This window comes from Hesperophylax consimilis, chromosome 20 (assembly GCF_061612785.1).
Source record: "Hesperophylax consimilis isolate HC1 chromosome 20, BYU_Hcon_1.0, whole genome shotgun sequence".
Taxonomy (NCBI): domain Eukaryota; kingdom Metazoa; phylum Arthropoda; class Insecta; order Trichoptera; family Limnephilidae; genus Hesperophylax; species Hesperophylax consimilis.
In genome coordinates this window covers 1,293,204-1,320,773 of record NC_142855.1, presented here as the reverse complement: position 1 = coordinate 1,320,773, position 27,570 = coordinate 1,293,204, and the positions used below count along the sequence as shown (strand labels likewise).

The 27,570-nt window shown below is 41.6% G+C and overlaps 1 protein-coding gene across 1 annotated transcript; it reads left to right on the top strand.

Moving 5' to 3' along the window:
* The first annotated feature begins 2,236 nt into the window (after positions 1 to 2,236).
* On the top strand, positions 2,237 to 4,898 carry LOC149413880 (uncharacterized). Its single transcript, XM_089644006.1, has 7 exons — positions 2,237 to 2,276; positions 2,359 to 2,468; positions 2,638 to 2,875; positions 3,129 to 3,200; positions 3,313 to 3,429; positions 4,221 to 4,376; positions 4,682 to 4,898. Exons 3-7 carry the CDS (start codon positions 2,669 to 2,671, stop codon positions 4,820 to 4,822), a joined length of 693 nt encoding a protein of 230 aa, XP_089500132.1. The 5' UTR covers positions 2,237 to 2,276; positions 2,359 to 2,468; positions 2,638 to 2,668; the 3' UTR covers positions 4,823 to 4,898.
* Positions 4,899 to 27,570: the final 22,672 nt, after the last annotated feature.

Genomic DNA, 27,570 nt, shown 5'->3' with positions numbered 1-27,570 from the left:
ACAGACAAAGGTTCATTTTGTTTGTATTGTTTGTAATTTATATATATATATATATATAATAAAATAAATAAATCGGTTTAGAGAATCGTTGTCAAACGTCGGTATACAGTAAAATAACGCTGAATTTCAATATATCTTTATATAAAACGGTATAACTGTTAATTGGAACCTGAATCTTCTTGTTAAATGTAGTGATTTTTTTAGAATTAATGACAACAATCAATGCCTACGTAATACAATTCTGAAAAAGGTAGACGTCGAGTTGGCAGTTCAAACGTTCCTCAAACAAAACGTCATAATATGGCGTCGGTCGGGGGTTTTGCCTACACACGAGTGGTTTATTTATGCTACAAACCATCCTGTTCAGTAAGTCGGATTGTGTCGCGCGCCTGACATTGCGCGCATACACTACCTGTGTTATTGTGAGAAAGGAACAAACCGACTGAAAACTGGGGTTCGCGTGTTCATATAGACATATCGCAGTTGTGCATTTGTAGAAAATATCAACATTAGAACTTACCAATAACTAACACACGGGATGATAAATTTAACTGCGTTAGGAAGACTGAATTAGGGTTTAAAAACAAGATGAAACGATTAGAAATGAAAAAAGCATGCGTCTGCGGTAATTTTTAGGTTATATCATAAATAAATCACTCACTAGATCGATATCTTCGGGCTTTTTGTATGGAGAAAGTTTGAACACTTCTTAACCACAGATATTGCTAACGGAGCGGTGATGATAGACAAGGTGGTAAAACTCAAGTCATTTAAAAAAGGTGCGACCATAGACAATATAATTGAACTCAGCAAATCATTATATTGCCCCAAAAGCTATTTTAAAAATGAAAATGTTCTTGAAGCAGAAAAATATCGGAATGTTTCCTGACGGCAAGGTTAGTCTGACTAAGAAAATTAACTTTTACGCCTTATTTTCTCAAGATAAATCTTTTGTGTATATGGTCAGTTAAACCAATATGACAGAAAAAACACAAAATCACTTTTAAAAGGAAAAAAATTTTTTTTTAAAAGAAACAAGAAATTAGAATTAATTAATTTGAAGAAATTGAAAACCAAGAACACTAAAGAAAATTGGTAAAACATGATTGTGCGATAGTACGACAGATGAATTCCGATAGATCTTGCTAATTTTGAACAGAAAAAACTCATTGTTAAATATGTTGAAAAATTTAAATTTCACCAAAACAATAAGAAAAATAGGATTTTTTAAGTATTAAACTATTGTAATACGCTTCTACCGCGAAAGCTTCAGATTTAATAAACTTACTAATTGCTTGCTTTGTATGTATAACCAGAACCGTAAATAATCTTAAATAAGCCCATGTACTCTCGTGTATCCTCGCTAACTTGGTTGTGTAAGGTAGATCAATAATTAAATGTATAGAGTTGAGCTTAAAACCTTGTAAAATCTTTGTAGTTTTCGATGAATAGCTCATTTATCATCCACTATATGTAGAAAGAGGGTCGTTCTCCCAGAGAGTTAGTTCGGAAACAGTTTAATAATAGAACATGTTAAACAATATTAAACATGTGGGCAAAGAAGCATCGTCAAAATAACCTCGTGTTACCAAACCTTGCATATTGTATGCATAAACGCTACAAAATAAAATAAAACTCGAATGAAAATATAAATGATAGTTTATACAATAAAAGATATAAATTTGTTTTAGACTACTTTAATTTCAATTGTACTCTACCGGTTTCGGAAGCACCCTTCCTTCGTCAGGAGAATATTAAAACTGTTTTAATATTCTCCTGACGAAGGAAGGGTGCTTCCGAAACCGGTAAAGTGCAATTAAAATTAAAGAGGTCTAAAACAAATTTATATCTTTTCTTGTTAATTATGACGAGCCACAAAGTAAATGCTTATTACAAATATGTGATAGTTTATAGTCTATCAGCCTTACTCATAATGAAATCCCTAATACGACGATAATACTTCGTATTAGCTATACAGGGGTGGGGGCCTATACTGGTCAGATTAAAAATATTTACTCATAATCATAAATTTTCCCAATATAGCTCGACCGCTGGATTATGGAATATGATTTTTTTACAGTAGCAACACTTGAAAAATTTGGCATTTTGCGGCGTGTTGCCAACTTCACGTTTATTCAAATGTCAAAAAAGTAATCCAAGAATTGGTTTGTTTATCTTCGAATAACCTAAAAATGGATAATGTTGAGATTAATTTTGTTGAAGAGGTAAAATTAAAAAGGCGCAAGCGTAACAAAAATTGGGGTGACGTTGAAAAGGTTTGTTAACTTTTATCTTGGCTCTAATGTTTTGTTTACTTGTTTGAAATTAGTGTAAGTAAAATGATTGTTTTCCTTGTAGGCCTTGTTGAAGGACTGTGTGACTGAACACGTGAGGGCTGTAGAGAACAAAAACTCGGACGGTAACACCCTAATTGCCAAGAGGGAAGCTTGGAAGCTTGTTTTATTAAAGTAAGTATACCTCCATAATATATCCGCATTGTTAACTTTTCTACAGATTAAACTTTAAGTTTGTCGCTTCGTAGCTTTGACATCCATTTCAAATAAAAAAATATCATAGTATAAAATTAATCAGGTAAAGGTATTCATACCACATAATTAATAGCACACTATTTTTCAGATTTAACACACTAAGTGACCAAAAAAGAGACATGGGTCAGATACAAGCTCAATGGAAGATGCTCAAATTGGCTTGTAAGAGCCAACTGAGCCGGTATAGGAGGGAAGTGATGGCAACAGGTGGAGGTCCCCAACCACCAAGTCCTTCGCAGGATATTCTCTCGATGGTGGATTTGTTACCACATGAATTCGTAACGGACAAAAATGTTGACGATAGCGATTCAACATTTAAAGCAAAGGTAAATATCTTTTTATCGAAGGAAGCAAATACTTTGTGGTGTGACATTATATATTAAATGGAAAACACACACTTTGTAAAACACAACTTTTTATATGAATTAATATTTAACAGCCAACCAGCATTTTTTTTTTTCAAAAGATAAGTTGATAGTAATATTATTGAAATATTGATGGTTCTGTCTATATTTAAACTCATGTAAATCTTGCTTTAATTGTGGGAGTTATATTGGTAATTGTGTTTTATTATTACAGATGAATTTTCCTACATCAACCCCTCACTCCACACTGCCACACTCTGTTCCCAATAGGAAGTTGTCTTTTGAGGTAATATACCTAAACCTACTTAAATGATCAGCGCAACAATGAGTGCTAACTATTTGCAATATTTAAAGCAGTAACTTTTCAGTTGGACATAATCTTTTGTTTATATCAACAGGAAACAAGTGAAGCTGATTCACCACCACCGCCACTATCACCACAAGCACACACCATCCAGCATGTCCCACTGCACGCTTGCCCTCCACCTCTACCTCGGAGGCGACCACGCCATAAAGTAAGTATTTCTTCACACCACATTTTTGTTTGCTCAACTGACTTTATTGTCGTACCAAAACTGAAAGTTTACTAAGAAAAACAATAACTCATATATGAATATTATTTTTTTATGTATAAAATGCACGATAATTAAGAGATTTGCAGAGAATAGATTAAAACACCGTACTAGGTGACTGCCTGTTTCATGGTGACTAAAGTTGAATATAGTTATTTTGTATGTAGTGTTGACATATGGATTAATAAAAATAATAATTGTAAAGCGCCGTTTTTGTGAGAAATCACCTCTGCTGTACACTTTGTTATATATAGGCACTATCTAAGTTTATTATTTACAAAGATACATAAACATACTTACCTGGATTGGAAATTGGAAAAATTATAATAGAAAGTTGGAATTTTTTTATTATGTAATAATTACAGTTTACAATGTATAATAATATTTGCTAACAATAATGATATATAAAAATTAGTTTTCACAATTTTTTTTTTGAATTTTTTTGATGTTTCTCCTTTATGGAAGCAGACGCTTGTGTTTAAAAGAGATGCTGAGTATCGAGATGAACATTATTTAAATAAGTATCCTTATTAATAATTTAAGGAGTTAAGAATATTAAAAATATAAGTGTATATCAACAATGTACAATTTAACGATTTATGACGTTACATTATTTAATTGACAAATTTCGTTATTTTGATTTTTTACATTGAAATGATCTCTGATAGAATAATTAATAATAATTATGTTAAACCAGTTATGAAAACTTTGTCATTTAATGTTTTTATTTTCAGGAAGACGACTTAGCCCAAATGAAGGCGAACGTCTTTGAAGAAACAAAAAAAATAATGCACCTTGAGCACCAAAAAAAAATGGAGTACTTGTTCAGGCTCATGAAAGACGAATCCAGGGCTAAAATTCGTCTACAGGAAGTAGAGTCACAGACCAGGGTTAGCTTGATGAAGAAGGAAAGTGACCTTAAAAATTGTCTACAGGATGAAGAGTCGCAGACCAGGATTAGGTTCATGGAGGAGGAACACAAAATTAAAATGTCGATGCTGAAAGATGGATGGATAGCCAAATAATTATTTTATTTTAAGAGTATGTATGATATATGGTGTGATTGTAGGCGAGGCAAGTGGTTTGACAGACTGTCCTCTCTGCGTAACCTTTCTAGGAAGGGTGCAATGTTTGGTTAATTAGAATTTGTATACATCCCAATTGATTTCTCGTAATATTTTATATATGATTGCAGACCCCTAGCAGCTCTAAAAAAGGCGTGGGACAACTTGAAACGAGATGCCCGAACACAGAGGGCAAGTGTTCGTTGCCAAATATTTGGAACTGGTGGAGGGCCCAGTCAAGACATAGAAGATCCAGTGCTGCTGAAGGTTGAGGCAGCAATTGGATTAAGTTCCTCCGGGATGGTAAATTCGTAAGTTAAAATATCTTGTTTTTAATTAAATTGGTATTTGGTGATGATTGAACATATTAAATTCTCCCTATATTCTATTAATTGCTAGTTTTGTGTATCAGACGTAATGTGTGACACACAAGACTGTAAACAGGGCGGTGATCCCAATCCGTGGAGGCGTGAGATGTCTTCCTTCAGTGGCGTGGAGGGGTAGAACGGGGCCGTCTCTGAAGCCGTTGTAGCTGGTCCGATGCTGATTCTGGTCCTTGTCGTAGAGTCCGGGTCTTGTTGTAGAGGCAGAGAGGTCCGGGGTGAGGCGAGGGTCAGAAGAAGAAGAGAAGGCGAGTAGAGTCAGAAGTCGGAGCGAGGTAGAAGGCTGAGCAGAGAGAAGTGTAGAGCTGGTGGTGGTTGCTGGATATCTAACTTTTCAAGGGACTGTTGCCCGTTTTATAGGACCCCGGCGGCCTTCGCTGGCCGAGCGACGCTCACACGGGCCTGCTTTCTCTTTGATTCCTGGAATCAAGGCCCGTGTTTTGTGAGGCGCCCGCGGCCCGCCGCCGGGTTACCGCCTCTCGGCCGGTAATTTCGGGCCCTGTGGTCGAACGTGACCACGGCCTCTCTTTGTTCAGGCACGGTCCTCAGAATCGCGCTTGTGGGACGTTCGGGCGGCAAACCACCTCGTACGCTATGACGGCGCACGGCCCTTTGCTTCGGCTCGCGGCCGAACGTTCCCTCTCGTATAAGCACGATTCTCATAACCGTGCCCGAATTAAATGCTATGCTAATCAAATGCTATTAATCCACCAGCTCTCTCGGTATACTTCTCTGCCCGTGTCTCCTAGCCAAGCTCCGACGTTTCATTTATTGTTTACATATTCATTTTTACATAGGGGTTCAGAAATACATTTTATACATTTCTTTCATTTTATACAATTTAGGATTAGACAGATTGGCGTAGATTATAGATTGGCGACCGCGTCCGAGCCCGGAGCAGTACGTCCGTAACACTCCCCCCGTGGAGCTCGGCTACACCCTTTTTCGGGAGGCGTGCTGCGACTTGCGGGCGCGGCGTGGTCCCTGGCGTCCGGTCCCTCTGGCGAGTGTGTCTCGGTGGCGAGTTCGGTGGGGCGGCGTCGGGACAGGCCCCCGGCGGCATGGTCCCCGGCGGCACGGTCCCCGGTGGCATGGTTGGTCTCCGGCGGCGTGGTCCCGGGCGTTGGCAGCGAGGCCGGTGGGGCGGCGTTCGGACAAGCCATCCTCAGCGTTGTCCCGGCGTCGGCGTCGGCGTCGGCGTCGCGCCGGGTGCTCCCATGCGTGATCCAACCGAGGGCTGTCCGGAACGTCATCTGGCCGCTCTCTTCCTTCCGCACCTCCCGCGACACGATAAGCAGCCCGTTATCTTGTCCGATCAGCAGCCGGGGTTTCACCTGCCGGCGGCCGGCCACTGTTTGTCGCGGGAGGTCTAGGTCTGTTACGGTGTGGGCCGTCACCGTAAACGCGTCTCCGTCGCCACGCACCGACAGTCTCACCCGCCGGGACGTAGCATCGGACGAGCACATCCCATTAGCGCCCCGAATTCGCCAACATCTGCCTCGACTAGGGTTATTGCAGAGCCCTCGTCAAGCAGCGCGTGCACGGTCGCATGGCCCCCGGGGCCGCACAATGTCACGGGAATCACTTTCAGTAGCACGTTTCCCTCACTTTCCCACGTTCCCGTTTCCCGTTCGTGACTGTGTGCGTCTCGGGGTCACGAGTGTATGCGTCATCATGCAGCAAGCGATGATGCGGGGCCCGGCACGTGCCCACTCCGCAGTTGGTCCGGTACTCGCACCTTTTTGTCTGATGCACACCGTCCAGACACTTAAAACACAACCGTGCACTTTTTACAAGTTCCCAACGCGCACTGATTGTTTGTTCGGCGAATCGGGGACACTTGTAGAGCTTGTGCGAATCGTCCTTGCACAGTGCGCACCAAACTTCACTGCGGGGTTCCGGTCGTTCGTCGGTCATGTACACATTTTCGCGATACGGGCGGGCGGCCCGCTGATGTTCGACCGAGCTGCTCGGCCGCGCTGCTCGGCCATTGTCGGTGAGGCCCGACCGCGGCACCGCGTTGGTCAGCCGCTTCAGGAACGCGGCAAGCTGCACCACGGTGGCCGCGTGCGTCTGGTCGGCCACCTTACCCAACCACAAGAGGCGTAGGGCTAACGGCATCTTCGAGGCGATTTCGCTGAGGAGGGCCGGGTTGGAGAGGTAATCACCCCGCAGATTCCCCAGCGAAGCCACGATGTTCTGCACCGTGCCCGAGAACTCCACCAGAACCTCGGTCGATGCGTCCTCTTGCAGTCGGGTTAGCCGCTTTATCCGGTCGAACATGACCGCGGCGACCGAGTGCGCGCCCCCAAAGCGGTGCTCCAAGACATCCATGATTTCCGGCACCTGCGCCGGGTCCAGGAGGAGAGGGCTGACGGCTTCGCGCGCCTTTCCCTTCAGGGCACGCTGCAGCCGCATCAGATTTTCGGCCGCCGTCATCCCGCAGGTGGCCGTCGACTGCAAGAATTGTGCCTTCCAGGCCTGCCACTCTATGGCGTCGCCAGCGTAAGGCGGCAGGTCCTTGGCGCTAGACTGCCGGGCGATGAGCGACGCCATCCGCTCATCCTCGGGGTGGGAGCGGGGTGTACCGCCGGCCTGGGACTGCCGGAGGGCGTCGGCAAACATGGCCGTCACCTGGGCGAGAGGAACACTCCCCTGGTTCACCCAGTCCCGCGTCTGCCTCGCTGCCTCGTCTGCGCGGTTGAAAGCCCCGTACCCGTCCATGGGGGGCTGCGATGGCGAGTCTGCACTCGGGGGAAATGCTGGGAACTGGGCGGGCCCGCGGGTCACACCGGGATAGCCGTACTGCGGCTCTGGTCCACCTCGCAGCGCCGCGGCGCCTGGGGAAGCGCCGTCCGTGAGTGGATCCGCAGCATGGTTTCTCTCCGTCCCGGTGTGAGCCCTCACGGAACTCTCCCTGGACTGCTTCGGACGATCTCGCCGATCTCGCGGAGTTCTCGCCGCCCGCTAGTGCAGTCGCTTTAATCTCGCTCCGGAGTTACAATTCTCAAACCTTGTAGTACTCCCGAAAATAACGAAAATTTTCGCTTTTTTTAATATTTTTTACATATACGTTATCAGTATCACTATTTACAACACAACAGTGTATTTCTTTTGTTTAAATACGGGCTTTTGCCCGTTTTTACGAGTGTTTTCCGTACTACGCAGTACTTTGTCGTATTTGCGTACCCGTTTTTGTGTTTTTTCTTTCTATTTAACAATATAAATTCAGTTATACGTTCGATCCTCTATCGCCCATACTTTTCCCGTTAAAAAACAGTGATTTTGTGATATTCCTTTGTGAAAATAGTGGTTTTTTTTTCTCCAGGGCAGTGACCTTATTGTTACCATGTTTTTCTCTAGTCTTTTTCCAGAACTCTCTGGAACTTTCTAGAAGCTCTCGCGTAAACATTCTTCTGTGACGTCACTTGTTTACAAAATTCTTTCCTTTCTCACCACGTGCTATTTTTTTTTTCTCAATGGATTGTTCTAGAACATTCTAGAGCCTTCTGGAATCTTCTAGAGGCTTCTGGAAGCTTTGTTGGATCAATCCTAAATACTTTTTTTTTTATATTTATTGATTTTTCTTTAAAACATTTTTCGATATCCAATTTTGACATTTCTTCATATGTATTGACATTTTTGAAAAGTTTTTTCCCGACATTTTTCCCCATTTTTGGGGAAAATTTTGTAAAATCTGGGGAAAAAATATTTTTTCCCCATTTCTTTTTTTTTCCTTTTTTGTCTTTTTTTCCCTCTTTCTTTATAAATGGCGTCTAGTGAGGGTCCTTCCGATGATTCGGACAGCTCCATTGGGAATTCTGCGATTCCTCCGAAGAGTCGTAAACAATTGTTGAAAGAAATTGAGGATATTTTATCCACCATTCCGCCTACTGCTGGACCTTCTAAAGCCACAAAATATAAAAAAAAGTCCCATAGGGATATTGTTACAACTGAGGCAGACAGTGAAGCAGGAGCTGCACAAACTACTGCCCGGCATATTCCGACTATAGCTGATAACCAGGAAGTGCCCTCCGCTGCTCCCTCCACCACTCCGACTGCTGAAAATAAAAAACGAGCTGAAGCAGGTACTACACAAACTACTGCCCAGGATACTCCGACTAGAGCTGATAATCAAGAAATGCCTTCCATTGTTCCCTACACCACTCCGAATGCCGAAAATAAAAAACGAGTTAGGTACAGTGACTCGCCTGGCAATCAAGAAATGAAGGCAATTCCAGCTCTGGAAAAATGCCAAAAAATTCGTGTAATAATCTCAGATGGTAGTAACAAGCTTAATAAGGCTGATAAAAACTTGCTGAACTCCACCCTAGATGACCTCATGTCGGACATTACTCGTCTGATGTTGGAAATGAACACTCTCTCGACAAGAAGTTCTACCATAGACGAGATGTTGAATGCTCAATCGGCCATTACAACTAGGCTAGACCTGCTCATTAACTCTCGATCAGTTCCTGCTCCTACTATGCCACTACATAAGGAGACTTTCTCCTATGCTAACGCTGCTGCTAACCTGCCTGCTTCAAAAAAGATTCTGGTGAACGGTCATGAACGACCGATTCCTCAGAAACCGCTGACTGTCCTATTCTATCCTCAGGTGCCGGAGGGTAAAACTTCGGAGGACACTCTGAAGAAGCTTGAGAAGGTTCTCAACCCTAAACAAGATGACTTCCAGATTGTTCGGTCCCGCAAAATCAAGGGTGCTGGCATGGCTTTCCAAGCCAGAGACAAAAAAGGATTGGAGAACATCAGGAAGGCCGAAGCGAAGCTCGCTGCAAATGGTCTTAAAATGATCAATCCACTTGGACGCCTTCCCAAGATTGTCTTATACAATGTCCCTAAAGGAGAGCAATCTGCAGACCAGGAGCTCTTCTCTGAGGTCTTTACCAATAATCTAGTAGGTCAAACGACGCTTTCTCTTGAAGATCATCTTAGAACCATGCGGCGAGTTTCGCTTTTTGGCAAGAGAGACACTCCCACCATGAACATGGTGGTTACATGTCACCCGTTAGCCAGAAAAGTTCTCATAGACAGCGGTATGTGCTTCCTTGGATGGAATGCCTGCCGTACTCGGGATTATACGGGGGCAACCAGGTGTTTCAAATGCCAACAATATGGGCACATTAGTAAGTATTGTCAGCAAGACAATGAAACCTGCCGTCACTGCGCCACTTTGGGGCATAACTACGAGACTTGCCCTAAGAAAGCCCTTCCCGCTGTCTGTGCCACTTGTACACGTTTCAAAAAATCTGCCGACCATCCCACAGGGGATAGAGATTGCCCTGCCCAAGCTGCTGCAATCAATGTACAAGTGAGGATGACAGACTATGGTTCAAGTTAATCTTATGGCACTGGCAACTCTACATGTTTCTTGTTTCTTCTTTCTAGCATATACTTATCTACTTTTATAGTAATCCAAACAATGTGTTTCATATGTTTTTATTTTTACTTCTTTTATCTAATTCTCTTATTCTTTCAGGTAAAACTTTATGATTGTTAAATTGTTGACTTTATATTGTTTATTGCGATTGTTAATTTTCATCTACTTAATAGACACTAATGTTTTCTGACTGTATGTTTTTTTTTTCTTTTTTTTTCTTTTCTTTTTTTTTCTATCTTAGATCTTGAAACCATTCAGACCAGAACTGAACTCCATTGCTTGTTTTGTGTTGTTTGATATCCCCATAAGGGGTTGTTCACGGACCTAGTCCCCGCATAAGCTCACTGAAGCTCTAGCACTTATGGAACTCTGCCAGACATCTGTGCCACCCCTGAGGGTGGTTGTGGGTCAGAGGGAAGTCCGTGCTGACCTGGGTGCCTTCCGCCCTGCCTCCGACTTCCTGACGCTTTTCTCCCCTAGGGTCTTTAGGGTTAATCCCTATCATCCCATATACTTTCTTCTGGGCACCACCACGAGGTCGGCTTAGGGGCGCGGCACTTGGACCTGCATTTGTCTTCCCAACCACCACCAATCCATCCTCGGGACTGCCAGCTGCGAGGCATTGAACCACTTTTCTTTTGTGTTTTCTTTTTCTCTTGCTTACAGCTCACCTGAATTCGGTGACCACACGATATTCGCGATGGTTACTGATCATGTATTTTTTTCTTTTTTTTTCTTATTTACCATGTACTTCTCATCTCTTTTCTCTACTTTAGGTTGCTGATACTTTGGTACAATATGTTCCTCTTTCTTTTTTCTCCCTTTTTCGTTCTCGTAAATAGACTGTGAATTCTACGCTTTCTAACTTTGTCCTGATTTTCTATGTTTATTTGTTCTTGTTTTAAATTTTTGAGAAGTATTCATTGATCATAACACCCATTGTAGTCACTCATCTGTAAGCGCTTGCATACCGCTTCCTAACACCGTATGCGGGGACATTGAAGGTCTAACTTCACTTTAAATTGTAGAGCCGTTTATTCAAAAAAATTAGATTCTTGCGAGAACTCCGAAGGGGTGACCATAAGTCACCTATACCGGGGTGGGAAAGCGGTGGGTAACTTCAATGCTTCGGACGATGAGGGACCTTTCGCTTAAAGAGTGGCAGGTCCGTTGGGATAGGTCGAGCATGGGAAGATGGACCTTTTCCTTCTTCCCATCAGTTAAACTCAGAATGGAAGGGGCCTTCCTCAAACTGGACCATCACATGACGCAGCTCCTCTCAGGACATGGGGAATTCAGGGGGAGGCTTCACAGCCTTGCCCTGTCTACCCATCCCAATTGCGCTTGTGGCAATACTTACCAGTCGGCCGAGCACATTCTGTGGCACTGTGAGATCTTGAAGGATGCCAGAGACGAAATGATAGACGGTCTGAATGTCCCCATTAGACCGGTGTGGAACACCGATCTTGTTTCTAACAGAGTTAATTTCGAATGTCTGAGGAAGTTTACTAGGATCTGGGTTGAGAGATGGTCTGAGCTTAGAGTCGCTGACTAGCGTGATAACTGAGAACCCCTGGTGTATTGCTCCTACTCCATGACTAATTCTTTTATAAATATCCGATTATTGTTTATGCTATTCTGTTCTTCTTATTTTTATTATTTTTCTTTTCTTACTGTACCAGCTGCTGCAGATGATTTTTCTTTCGCTTACATTTCTTTTAAATAACTTGTCTCTTATTTTTCTTCTTATTTTCAGTTTTCTTTTCTTATGTTTTACTTTTTTGTTATCTTATACTTCACATGCTGTCCTCTTTACAGACTATGCAGATTTTATTTTTACACTTTCAACTTTGTTTTTTTTGGCACTTTTGGATTGTTTATTGTTTTCCTTTTCTCTTTTCTTTTCTCTTCTTTTATATGTATTTTTTTTTCTTTTTTCAGTAACGGGAACGAGTTAACAGGCTAGAACTGAACTCCGTTGTTTGTCTTGTATTGTTTACTTCTCCCCAATAGGGGTTGGACAACGGGCCTCGTCCCCGCATACCTTGCTGGAGCTTCTTTTATTTCCTTTTTTTTACCGGGGGACTCCGCCAATCACCTGCGCCACCCCTGAGGAGCGTTGGTGGTCAGAGGGGTGACTGTGCGGATTGGGGTAACCTCCACCCTGCCTCCGACCTCCTGACGCTTCTTTCCCCTAGGTTCTTTAGGGTTTATCCCTCTTTTTCCCATACTTATCTTCAGGGCACCACCGGGTGGTCGGCTAAGGGGTGTGGAAGTCCTGACCTGCACCAGTCACCCCAACCACCACCAATCTCTCAACAGGACTGCCAGACGTGGCTCGGCGAAACTCCCCCGTCACTCTATTATTTCACTTTGTTCTTTTTTGTGCTTACAGGTACTGGAGTGTGGGTTCCCTCCACCAACTATTTGCCTGACACTTGTTACTTGATTGTTTGATGCTCATTGTTCTGTGTTGTCCTTGGATTAATACCTGTAAGCGCTCGCATACCGATTCCTAACACCGTATGCGGGGACATTGAAGGTCTAGCTTCATTTATATACTTTGTAGAGCCGTTTATTCAAAAATTAGATTTACTTATTGATTACTCCCCCCACTGTGAAGGTATGGCTGTGACCGGGGCCGCTAGGGGGCGCCGCAGTCCGTGGAAGGCCAGTGGTTTGCGCCTCCGCTGCGTAGCTCTGAGTAGGTACGCCCGGGGGCGCCGGCGTCGGCGTCGGTCCGTAACCCAGCCGCGGCGCAGTGGTGTGCGTCTCCGCTGTGTAACCTAGGCGCGGCGCAGTGGTGTGTGTCTCCGCTGAGTAGTCCAGGCGCGGCGCAGTGGTGTGCGTCTCCGCTGAGTAGCCAGGACGCGGCGCAGTGGTGTGCGTCTCCGATGAGTAGCCAGGGTTCCGCCCGAAGCCGCTAGATGGCGCCGCCGTCGGTGGGTACTCTGCCCGTGGAGCTGTGGCGCGCGTCTCCGCTGCGTAGTCCGGGTCTCGCCCGAAGCCGCTAGATGGCGCCGCCGTCGTCGGGTACTCCGCCCGTGGAGCTGGGGCGTGCGTCTCCGGTTGCCAGGCTGCAGGGGAAGCGGTCCGCGGGAGGCCTTTCAGCGTGGCGATCAGTTCTGCCATCTGTCGGGTGTGGTCCTCCTGCAGCTTCCGGTTGTGCCGCCTCTCAGCTCTCAGCTCGAGCTGCACCTGCCGGAGCGTGTCCTCGCTGGAAGCCTCGCTTCTTGACGAGACGTCGGCCGCGGCAGGGGGCGTCTGTGGTGGTGATGCGCCGGAGGGACCAGGCAGTAGGTCCGCTCGGGGATCAGAGGGGGCCAGGGGGGCGGTTGGCCGGAGTCCGGGGGGCGCGGCTGTGGCCGCCCCGGTTGGTGTGGGATCATCGCTTCCCTGCGATGAGTCCCCGTCAGCGCTATTCTTCCCAGAGCGCAGTGAAGGTGACATCTTTCCACGGAGAGATCCGGCGTCGAAGGACCACTTATGTATCAGACGTAATGTGTGACACACAAGACTGTAAACAGGGCGGTGATCCCAATCCGTGGAGGCGTGAGATGTCTTCCTTCAGTGGCGTGGAGGGGTAGAACGGGGCCGTCTCTGAAGCCGTTGTAGCTGGTCCGATGCTGATTCTGGTCCTTGTCGTAGAGTCCGGGTCTTGTTGTAGAGGCAGAGAGGTCCAGGGTGAGGCGAGGGTCAGAAGAAGAAGAGAAGGCGAGTAGAGTCAGAAGTCGGAGCGAGGTAGAAGGCTGAGCAGAGAGAAGTGTAGAGCTGGTGGTGGTTGCTGGATATCTAACTTTTCAAGGGACTGTTGCCCGTTTTATAGGACCCCGGCGGCCTTCGCTGGCCGAGCGACGCTCACACGGGCCTGCTTTCTCTTTGATTCCTGGAATCGAGGCCCGTGTTTTGTGACGCGCCCGCGGCCCGCCGCCGGGTTAGCTACCGCCTCTCGGCCGGTAATTTCGGGCCCTGTGGTCGAACGTGACCACGGCCTCTCTTTGTTCAGGCACGGTCCTCAGAATCGCGCTTGTGGGACGTTCGGGCGGCAAACCACCTCGTACGCTATGACGGCGCACGGCCCTTTGCTTCGGCTCGCGGCCGAACGTTCCCTCTCGTATAAGCACGATTCTCATAACCGTGCCCGAATTAAATGCTATGCTAATCAAATGCTATTAATCCACCAGCTCTCTCGGTATACTTCTCTGCCCGTGTCTCCTAGCCAAGCTCCGACGTTTCATTTATTGTTTACATATTCATTTTTACATAGGGGTTCAGACATACATTTTATACATTTCTTTCATTTTATACAATTTAGGATTAGACAGATTGGCGTATATTATAGATTGGCGACCGCGGCCGAGCCCGGAGCAGTACGTCCGTAACATTTTGCTTTGTGGGAACTATTTTCTTTATGATTTATGATTCTTGTTTATTGGTCATCGTTCATTAGCTTAGCAGACCAATATCAATAATAATGACTTTTATGTTTCCTTTTTAATCTTTCTTTGGTTTGCTTTCATGTTGCCCACATCTTCGAGTCTCTGTTGCCGAGGGTTACGACTCCCACTCCAAACGCTCTGATGAACAAGGATACTCCACTAGATGCGCTCCTTCACGGCATAGAGAGCTGCCAACACCAACGTTCCGGATGCCTGTGATTGGTCACTCCGGTTTATTGGTGTTGCTTCCATACTATGTTCCTATAACATTCCATACTAACACATTCCATACTATGTTCCTATAAACTGTAAACTATTCTATTATTTATGTAAAACTTGTAACTTTCTGCCTAGTTTTTTAATGCTGAATCTTTATGTGGATGATGTTTTTTTCTGTAGTTTTATCAAAGGTTACAGTTAAGAGTTTAGATTAAAAAAACCTTCATTAACAAAACAGTTTTTTCTTTGTTTTTTTTTTTTTTAATTTCCTGAAAGTTCAACCTCGTAACACATTTTACGTCGAGTACTGAATATTTAATATTTGCTCATCAAAACCTAACAAAACTGCATGTATTTTCATTGGCCGACAGTTTAGAGAGACATGACAGCAAAAATAGATTTAAAATCAGTAAATTAACTGCCAAATCCATCCACAAAGAGAATAAAGCTTTTTCTAGTAGCGTGGATTCATTTATTGCAATATATGAGACATTTGTATAGCAAGAAGAGATTGTTTAATTTATAAATGTACCTAACCTTCCATTTCCCAACCCTTATGGGTCAGTGAATGACCAACAACCAACTGAAAACATGACAAATGACTCTCCGAATAAGCTAATGGGAGAAGAGTTTGGAACGTTAAGAGAGTTAGAGCGAAGCATGTCAGTCCACCATTAATCGAGTTATCTGCATTTATCCCTTCTTTCAATATCTCTACAACCTTGTCAATTCTCATAAACATGCTTCCCAAATACACTCTCATTTACCTATTAAATATAAAGTACCCATTAATCATACACATTCATTTTAAAGTTAAGTTGAATTGAATTCCTTGTAATATAAATAGACCAGCTCAACGCCCATCTAAACATAATGAGGAAATCTATAAATGGTTTCTCAGTTAGGTGAATTACACATGACTATAAATTAAGCACGTTGTAAACTGATTTCCCTAAAATAAAAATAAATAAACAATATTGATCATACCTTAGTCTTATTATTATATCTTCATTATTGTGTAATATGCATTTGTGTCGCAGGTACATTATACTACTGAGTATGTACATTTTTTCAGTGTAATATAATTATATATGTAGATACAATCATATCGAGTACATACTAATACATTTAAAAATGTTGATCAATGAACACCTGTCTAGTGGCATTTCCAATATGATTGATTGGGGCTACTTGTTCATTTGGGGCTACTTCCATGAAACCACCACCACCTGCTTCTGCTCCTGCACCCTCATCATGTTCTTCATCCATCATCATCTATTCCAAATTACAAATCATAGAATTAGTACATACAAAACTCTAATGTAAGGAATATCTAAAAACTGACATATTATATTATGTTTCATTTTGAGTTGTTTTCTTACCTAACTGAGGATCATTCATATCGATGGCAAGACAATGGAGAACAGCAAGAGCTACGATAGTTGTCTTGATGGTATCGAGAGATCCTGACATACCCCGCAGCAGGCAACGAAATCTCTGTTTCCATACCCCAAAACATCTCTACACCGTGTTGCGAGTAGATATTTGAGCCCTGTTATACGCCACTTCTCTGGGGTTTCTTGGGTTCCTAACTGGGGTGAACAGATATGGTGTACAGGCATAACCTCCGTCTCCCAACAGTCGTCCGTTGAAGTGACCTTCTTCAAACCTCTGCTTGGTGGAACTTTCCCGGAAAATACGAGCATCGTGAGTACTGCCTCTCCAATGAGCAACAATATCCATAATTTTTAGTTCTGCATTGCACACCACCTGGAATGAATTTATTCATGCAATCAATGTTGGTTAATGTTTATATTTCAGACACGTATTGAGGTTTATCACTTTACAAACCTCGACATTTAAGGAATATATCCCCTTCCTATTGATGTAATATTGGCCGGCATCACCCCCAACTTTCCTTATTTTAATGTGCGTGCAGTCAATGGCACCCATTACTCCAGGAAAACGTTTTATTCCTTGGAACTTTGCAACTGTTGATTGTTGCTCTTCAATAGATTGTGGCATTTTAATGTACTGTGGAGCAAGGCGGGCAAATGCAGTTGCGACCCTTTTGGCAATACGGGACATTGTCTGTTGACTAAATCCATGTAAATCTGCACAATCATCTTGTATCTGCGAAAAAAATGTTATAATAATTTTAAAACTGTTTAGTTATCGAGTTTGCTGATTTGTTTCACAGGAATGCAATTATAGACACTATCCTTACCTCGTTTCTGCCCCAGTATCGTATGGCACAAAGAACTTGGAGATCGGTAGATATTTTTCCACCCCGTTTGTTATTGACATGCAAATATGGCCGTACCAAATCGATCAAACGTCTCATATTTGCTTTGGTGAATCTATATTTGGACCTAAAATCTCCTTCCGTTAGCGCCGTAAATGGGTCATACCGCTTTTTGTATGTTTTCCGTGCCCGTGGTGGATGAATACATTTGCCAAAGCTCCAGTCAAAACGTCAAAATTGTCAAAGTCAGCCATTTCCGAATTTATACGCTCATATACTGCCTAATCCTGGTCTTCGGGTGGGTTAAATTCTGACGTCTGCTAATACGGTCAGATTAGGCAATGCGCATGCGCGCGAGTTGGCGCTATTATGAGTAAAAAATTCACTTAACCTGTCCGTATTATCGTAGTGTTGCGATTATGAGTAAGGCTGTATGTGTTTTAAATTTTTTTTTGAATTCTTTCTATTCTTTCGATATGAGCTTGGTATAAAGGAGTCCAGATCGGTGTACAGTGTTCCAGGTGCGGGCGAATATATGAGGTGTAAAGGGAATATAGAGTGTTTATGATGTGGAAGGGTTTTGCTATGCGAATTATAAATCCCAGCATTTTATTGGCTTTGTTAATAATGTCATCAGTGTGTTGGATAAAGTTTAATTTAACATCCAGTGTTACCCCAAGGTCCCTGATATATTTTACTTTATTGATGTGTGTGCCGTTTAGTGAGAATACAAAATATATTTTATTTTTATTAGGTGCAAATGTTAATTTATTGCATTTTGCGATGTTACTAACAAGTTTGTTTAATTCGCAACAGACAAAGAGACGATTGAGGTCCTCTTGAAGTTTAATGCAGTCGTTGATTGATTTAATAACTAAGTATATTTTTTATCATCTGCATATGCTAGGTAATTAGTGTGTAAAAAATATTTTCGAATATCGTATATATATACATTAAATAATAATGGGCCTAAATGAGAACCTTGAGGTACACCGGAGGGCACAGAGGAGAAGCTGGACTTTGTTCCCTCAACTAAGACACTTTGAAGTCTACTCCAAAGGTATGAAGTGAGCCTACGGAGTAAGTCACAATGGATGCCTAATTGTTTTAATTTTTGAGTTAGAATGAAATGGTTTACCTTATCGAAGGCCTTAGAGTAATCCGTGTAGATTACATCTACTTGGTTTCTATTGTCTATATTGCACGTTTAATATTCCGTAAAATTTACCAAGTTAGTTAGTCCTGATCTGTTTTGAAGAAATCCGTGTTGTGGGTTTTGTATATTACGAACAATTGTTGTGTAAATTTGATCGTATACAATTCGCTCAAAAGATTACTCAATACGGTGAGTATTGAGATTGGGCGGTAATTTTCAATGTTAATTTTTGACCCTGTTTTATGAATAGGGATTATAATAGCTTCTATAAACTTTGTAGGAAATTTACCTTCTTTTAGTGACATTATAAATATGTCAGTTTAAGGGTAAGAAAGATTTGTGGCACATTTTTTGATGAAATATGGCGAGATACCGTCACTACCAGCACCCTTACTAACATCTAAATTTTTCAGGTATTTATTGATCATAAGATTGTCAATATTTATGTAACCAATCGAAGAATCATTATTTACATAAGTAGAACTATCGATTGTGCTGATATTGTTCGTACCCATATCGCTTACGTAGGTTGACTGAAAGTGTTTAGAGAATAATTGACATACTTGATGAGCGCCGGTGCCTGATTCGTCTTTAAGGTGCATGATTTGTGGGATGCCAGTTGTTTTACTTTTGTTTTTAGCGTAATTCCAGAGTTGTTTATTATTATTCTGAATATTAGATTCAAGTAAACATATATATTTACTATAGCAATGCTTCTGTAGGTGTTTTTGTTGTGTACGTTTGATAGCGAACTCTATGTAATCTATTGGGTTATTAGAGGATTTCCATTTTTTTATGAAGTTTTTGTTTTTCTTTGATGATTTTGATTAGAGGAGCTGAATACAAGTTCGGAAAATTTTTCTTTTTGACGAGGCGTTTGGGGACAAATTGGTTGATGGTATTGATTATAACACTTTCAACTGTAAAATTAGTGGCAGGCACCAAATTTTACTTTTCTAGACGATACTTCCCGCGGGATAATTGAAATAAACCCCACAGAAGAATGGCCCCCTAGTGCAAAGACGACTGTATTTACCTCCATTACCCTAGCCCCGTGCCGAATATTGGTTTTTCACGACTTTATCACTTATTTCGTTAAAATTCTGGCTTTCTTTAAGGGAATTTTCTCGTCTGAAGCGAAGTCACGATGGACACCACTGAAGAGTTAGTTATTAATGTTTGCTGTAGTCAACATTGAAATTGAAAACATTAAGCAATATTAACTGCGTAATTTACTAGGGTAGTGCGTAATTTATCAGCTTTAAAACTAACCAATAACTATGAACAACTTAACTATGACATGAATAATTGATCATATCTATTCATATCATTGATCCATATCTCAAATGGAATCTTCATACTCAAAAAATTGCAAACAAAATAAGAAAAACCATGCACTTCTTCAGAATCATACGAAACTTTCTCGGCTTACAACACCTGAAAATTATTTATTTTGCAGTCTGCCAATCTATTATTGAGTATGGTATCATAGCATGGGGAGGAGGCACTTCATCTGCACTAGACCCAATCATAAAGGCTCAGAAAACAATTTTAAAAATAATTCTAAGGCTACCTATAATTACAGACTCGAATCTAATTTTTAATATTATGAATGTGTTTGATGTTCGGCAGCTATAAGCAAAAACTATCCTAACTCATCTATACTCAAATATACAAAATTACTACGAAAAATTTTTAAATACACGATGTACTCGAAGCAACAACAAATACTTTTTACAAATACCGATAACACATACTACGTTTGGTCAACGAAACATTAAATACTTTGCGACAAGACTCTTCCAGACAGCATAAAACAATGTGATTCACAAAAAAAATTCAAAGATAATGTCAAAACTTGGATCAAAAATAAGAATAGGGCCTTCACCGGTGCATTCACCCAAATTCGCAGTTATTGAAGTCACCACATTATTGAGCGAATACATCTTAATACAAGTATAGGTATGTTCAAAGGTATTAGGAACTAACACAAAAACTTCTGCCTCAACACAGGCTAGCCTAGTGAGGCGATATTTGAGAAACTTCAACTAACTGCACTTTTATTTTCTATTTACCTTCATCATATTATGTTTGTATTTTTCTATTAATTTTAAAGCCAAAAATCAAAATGAATGTACACAAATCAATGTACACCATAATATGTATTTATAGTTGCAATGTGAATACTTTCCTTAAGAAAGATATTATTATTATAGATTTAACTGGTTAAAATAGTATAAGCGATATTATGCATAATTAAAGGAAAAAGGACGACAAGTATCGAAAAAGCTTGAAATTTATTTAATAAAATAAAATAACATTCTTTTTGTTTTAAGACCACGAGTTTTTAATAATTTTTAGAACCGACCGGTTTCGCTTTACTCAAGCATCTTCAGGGTACAAAAATTATCACTCAACAAGAAGTACAGAGTGTGAGCTTATATAAAATAAATTTTCAGAGGGAGACAACAAAATATTTATTTGTATATGGACAGGGACAGAGCGCCAACTGAATTCCTCCCTCAATCTTATTAACTCTTATCATAATCAAATTAAATTCACATTAGAGATAGGCAATAATTCTACCTAAAATTTTTAAGACCTCGCCTTATCGATCGTCAATAACAAAATTGAATTTAACATATTTCGTAAACCCTCCTTTACTGATATTGTAATCCACAGTACATCGAATCATCCATTTACACCTAAGCACTCCGCATTCCATTCAATGGTCCATCGTTTGGTCACAATTCCAATGTCAGATAATAATTTTGCTTTCGACAATAATATGAAAAATATTTATTCATGCAAGTACTTACTGACCGTAATGTTCCAAGCCAAGTTTTTATTTCAGGAAGAAGTGTGAACAATGATATTCACCTGGATTAAATTTTCGACAAATCGAGCTTCATTATGTGGATTCTTTTTTGACATCTAGGCCATAGATGTTTGTAAAAAACAGATGGTTAGTCTATGACATTCGCCTTACGGTAGGTACTGGAGCAACGAATAATAATATATTATTTTCAAATTCATTTATGTTTGAAAGACGCCAATTGATTTAATTTACTATTCATTTTAGTGGTTCTTAATAGTACAACTAAACTAAAAAATCCGTATGTGTGAGTTTTCCCTTTCTAACAAAGGTAACCAATTATTGTGGAATGTCCCAGCAGCACTAGTTCAAATGCTAAAGCTTCTTACGGCTTATTATGAAGTGTCCTAGCAGCACTCGTCAATGCGCTAGCTATTTTTTTTATGGAAAACAGCAAAATTTGATTCAATGGGCAGGAGCTTCTTCAAGATCATTTTTCTTAAAAATGCATTAAGGCAAGGAGGTAAAAGGTCTCCCACCCTATATAATTTGTACTTATAAAGGAACTCCTACGAGAACTCGACGACTCTCGAAATGTTTGCTGTCACATCACTAAAGTTAAGGAGGTCAAACAAAAATGAGTGTGAACAGCCGTTTATGGGGCATATTTGCACATCTCCCGTCTCCAGAGGGCCATCAGAGGGGACTCCATACAGCAAACCATGGCAGTGATGATTTTGTTGCTTGAGTGGCGTAGTCTGCGCCATAAGCTTCCCATGTGATGGAGGAGAAGCGCTCTGAAAAAGTGCACTCGTCCCTCCAGGAACATTTCCGTGGCGCTGCAGTATCTCGGTAGGCGGAATAGTTGGCGATATGTATTATTGTGAGCAACTTTTAGCTTATGCCATTGGGATGAAGTGTAATCCACCCACAGTTCTAACGTGTACAGCTAAGTGCAATATGCATTGAAAAGTATATTTTTCACGTTTGTACTGCAAAAATAAAAACGCCTTGACAGCATACCTGCTCTAACGGATTTCACTCTTCTTTGCCTTTCCATATCCTCGATGTCTTTCAGGTCGTCTGTGATAATATGTCCCAGGTATTTGACGCTACGACTAACATCCATTTTCCTTCCATCTAGCCATACTGAAGGTGTTAGCATGTTTTCGTTTTTGCATTTGAAACCCATAACTATTGATTTGGACGTATTATATACAAGGTTAAGATTTTTTGCAAAATCTTCACATATTTGGAGTAGTTTCATCAGTGCGCTAAGTGACGGTATTGAAAGAACCATATCATCTGCGTAGTTAATATTGTTTACACTTACTCCTTGAACATGGAAACTTATCGTACTATTATTAAGTCTTTGAATTAGTTCATCAGTATATATGTTAAACAGTGCTGGAGACATGCTTCTTCCTTACATTACGCCACTTTTCAAATAAAATGAGTGTGAAAACTCGCCAGATCATTTCACCGCATTTTCTTGCTGCGTTTGCCAAATTAAAAGAATTGCTATTATATCTCCCGAAACAGTGGCCCTCCCTAACCTGGCAGTTACGTAAGTGCAGTTATAATAATTTTACGGAGACAGGTGTGGAAGAATGACGAGTTTTAAGAATAATTAGCAAGATTGTTTATCCCAAAGGATAGTGTAATTCAGTGTTTGTGAGCCCGAGTCCGGAATTTTTACCAGATGTGTACATCTCATCGGCGGTCGCAGCAACCTACCCGTGTTTCTCGCCACCCCGTACCGATACCCCCGTCAACCCCCGGTGCCGCAAAAAAATGCAGTGTCAGTGAGCCCGAGTTTGGCATTTGATAATTGTTACCAGATGTGGAGACCTCATCGGCCGTCGCATACCGATATTTCAACCCCCGCTGCCGCCACCATGTTCGCCGTTACATTAACCGGCGCCGTTATAGATGTCTGTTGGCCATATGACCTGTCCGTGGTTCGGTCTCTGAATCGCCCTTACAAGATGACTCGTACAATTTCTGGCAATTTGTACACCCCCGCTGCACCACCCCCGTGCCCCTACGCCCTAGGAAGGACGAAATCGAAATGAAGCCGCGTCCTTTGTCTTCTGCCAATATGAACTATTACAAACAATTATGCAGTGAATAATTTATCGTTAAAGTGATACGATACTTTTTGTTTTAGAATTAAGTTTTTTCATTTGGACATCTGGAACAGTTTTGATGGCGTTAGGATTAGGTAAGTTAAATATTATATTAATTGGTATGTTAGTGATTTATTCCTAAGTATCAGTATGTTAGACTAGATAAGCAGTTCGTAGAAGGGAATGGCCGAAACAGGTGTCGATGAGGCTCGCTATCCATCACATCGCCAACCCTTCGGTGGCGCAAAGAGGAGGAAGGAACTCGAACAATGTCGAATTGGTACGTGGAATATTAGAGGAGGTATGGAAAGAAAGATGAATGAATTGTGTGACACAATGGTTAGCAAGTGTTTGGACATACTTTGTGTAACAGAGAGTATGAAAAAAGGGCGCGGTACAATGCAGCATAATGATAGGCTCGTCATTTGGTCTGGGAGACCAGATACGGAGAGGGCTTGTCAAGGTGTTGCAGCGCTACTGTCTCCCAGAATGATTGAATGTATGTTGCAGTATGAATGTGTAAGTCCGAGAATAATGTGGATCAGGTCAAAATCGGTTTGACAAGGGTGTTTCTTGTTGTTTGTTATGCCCCTGTCAATTCTGAGAGTGACGAAGAGAAAGATGATTTTTGGACTGGTGTGAATGATGTGATGAGACTGAAAAATATTAATGAAAGGATTATAGGCATATATATGGCAGGCGATTTGAATGGGTGGGTAGGAATTAGACGTGACGGATTTGAATCGGCCTTAGGTATGTTTGGGGATAAAATAACGAATGACGACGGGAACAGAATACTTGAAGTATGTTTAGAGTGGAACCTGTTTATGTCCAATACTTTTTTCGATCATAAAGGTATCCACCAATATACGTGGGAAAGAGGAAATGAGAGGTCAATTATAGATTTTGTAGTAATTGACTCTAGGTTGAGAGCCGTTACCGAAGACACGAGAGTTTTTAGAGGGGCAGAGGTTGAAACTGACCACTTTTTGGTGGTGTCGAGAGTAAACCTCTTTCGCGGTTGGTGCTCTAAAGTGAAAACGGTACTAACTCCAACAAGAATCAAAATAGAAAAACTACAAAACGATAATGAGAGAAGTAAGTATGTGAATTGTGCAGAGATGAGATTGAATGAGAAGAAAATGGACGATCTAAGCATAGACGAAACATGGAACCACATAAAAGTGAGTCTTTGTGAATCTGCTAGAGAGGTTTGTGGAATAAGTACGCAAGGTAGGAAGCAAGGTGATGCATGGTGGGATGATGAGATTAAAGCACTGGTCTCAGAGAAGAAGAAAGCATGGTTATGTCTGATTGCGACTGGCAGTGCTTCCAGCGAAGAGAAGGATCGAGCGAAAGAAGTATATAAGGAATGTGAGAAAAAAAGTAAAAGTTGGAGTGAAGGAACGAAAGAAACGCCTGGAAGAGGAAGAAGGAATGAAAATGACAAACCATTTCCAAGAAAACATTAAGTTGTTTTGGAAGGAAGTCAAAAGGTCCCGGTGTGGCCCTTAAACCGGAAGCATGAAAATGATAAAATCTATAGATGGAAAAATGTTGACGAATGAGGAAAAAATAAAAGAGAGATGGATGGAGTATTTCGAGGAAGTCTTCGAAAGCGAAGTGAGTGACAGTGATTGTAGCGGCGAATTAGATATGAATGATGATGGACTGAATGTTACCGAAATTAGCATGGATGAGATAGAAAGATCAATTAAGTGTATGAAGAATGGTAAGGCTGTCGGTTTCGACAATATTGCTGCTGAATATTTTAAAGGAGGTAGCCGTATAATTCTCACATGGTTTTGCAATATTTTTAACCAATGTTTAAAAGAAGGTTACACGCCTTTAGATTGGAGAAGGGCAGTGATCATGCCATTATACAAAGGTAAAGGGTCACGTATGGAATGTGGAAATCATAGGGCTATTAGCCTGCTAAGTTCAGTTGGCAAGCTGTATGGTAGAATTTTGATTGAAAGGGTAAGAAAGGAAACAAAGGATAAAATATGGAATGTGCAAGGTGCTTTTATGAGTGGAAGGGGGTGCATGGACCAGATCTTCTCATTGCGTATGCTCACCGAGAAGTTTCTGGCAAAAAACCAGAATCTTTTCTGTGCCTTTGTAGATCTACAAAAAGCATACGACCGAGTCGGCAGGAAAAAGCTATGGAAGGTGTTGTCCAAGTATGGAGTGAATGCGAATCTGACTCAGGCAATTGCGTCTCTATTGAGGGAAGCGTTGCATGTGTTAGGGTGAACGGTGGTTTTACGGGGTGGTTTGATATCACAAAAGGTGTTAAACAAGGCTGCGTAATGTCACCGTGGTTATTCAATCTATACATGGATAATTGTATGCAAGAATTGAAAGAGGTGGGATTGGGCGCGAATTTGAGTAATCTGAAAGTATGTTGTCTGTTGTATACTGATGATGCGGTGCTGATTGCTAATAGTATGGATGATCTGCAGTCTCTCGTGTCTAGGATGAACGAAGTATGCGTGAAGAATGAGTTAGTGATGAATGTAAGTAAGTCTAAAGTAATGGTGTTTGAAAGAGAAATTACGAAAACAGTGTGCAATATAGCTGTGAATGAGGAATACTTGGAGCAGGTGGATGAATTTGTGTATTTAGGAAGCATGTTTACGAGAGATGGGAAGGCTGACAGAGATATTGAAAGAAGAGTAAATGCAGGTAACTCCATTAATGGAGGACTGAACGCAGTTGGCGCTAACAAAAAATTGTCCAAAGAAGCGAAGTTAGCAGTCCACAATGGAGTGCTGGTACCTACCCTGATGTATGGAAGTGAGGCATGGAACTGGCAAAGAAAGGATGAAAGTAGATTGAATGCTGTTGAAATGAGATCCCTGAGGCGTATGTGTGGTAAAACCATGTATGATCGTGTGAGGAATGTGGATATCCGCAAAGAGTGCAAGGCTGATGTAAGCGTAATGAGTAAGATCAAGAAAGGGACGCTTAGATGGTTTGGGCATGTAGAGCGAATGAGCGAAGAAAGGAGTGTAAGGAGAATATACGATGCAAATGTGAATGGCAGCAGAAGTCGGGGACGCCCGAGGAAGACATGGCACGACCAAGTGAATCAGATACTTGAGTCGGGCCATGTCAAGAGTCAGAACAATAGAAGAGTATGTATGAGACGATGTATGAATGTGAATGAGGCAAGGAGTGTGGGCCAGGACCGAGTTGTTTGGCGGTCCGTCCTCTCTGCCTACCCCTGCGGGAAAACGGCGTGATGGTTAGTTATCTCCCGAAACTACTCTTTTCCTGAGTTTTCCCCAGAGTTTACTGTGACAAACACGATCAAACGCTTTGCTGAGATTCAGAAAGCAGGTATAGATTGGCATTTTCTTTTGTTAAGAATAGCTGATGGTTTCTTTTAAGGAATATATTGCCATATATGTTGACAGTGCAGATTTAAATCCGAACTGGTTATCCTCTGTCTTAAGATGGTCTGTTACGACCGTCGATAAAAATTTTTCAAATATTCTTGCCAGTGCGGACGAGAGTGAAATTGGTTGGTAGTTATTGAAAACGGATGGAACAAGTTTTGTTGATTTTATAATTGGAATAATTACAATTTTCGTCATTTCGTTCGGGATGAACCTATATCTTTTTGGTGAGGTATGGAAAAAATAACAGATTATTGCCATCTATTATAAACGGATACACAGGTTTCCAATCTTCCAACTTCTACAGCCTAGGGCTTTACGGCTTATTCTTACCACTTATTTCTATTATAAACGGGTTTTGAAAGGTCTTGAAAAGCTTGATATGTCCCTAAGTATTTACGTGACTTGAATTCACAGAACGACCAAATTGAACACGTGCTCCCGCATATGTCTCCGTAATTTTTCACGCAGATGGAGGCGGAAGTTCGGATTATTAGACCTGAAATATTTAGTGTATAGAATGGCCGGCAACCGCCATAAAAAAATTAGAAAGCCAACCTAGAACTACACCCATTAGTCAGCAGATTAAGCTCTAGACCCTCATAAAGTCGTAAATCTGAAATAGGAAAACGTTAAGCCAGCGACCCAAGGGCAATAAAAATCTTCGCTCAAGACGATGCTATATTGCAATTGTTTGAAGGTCGTATTGTACAAGTGTAATTTTAAAATATTTAAAATAATAAGAAAATCTAGCAGTGAGAATGGCGATGCCAGCGCAATGGACCCGAACAACGTACCGAAGTGGTGTTAAGCGGAACCACTTTAATTC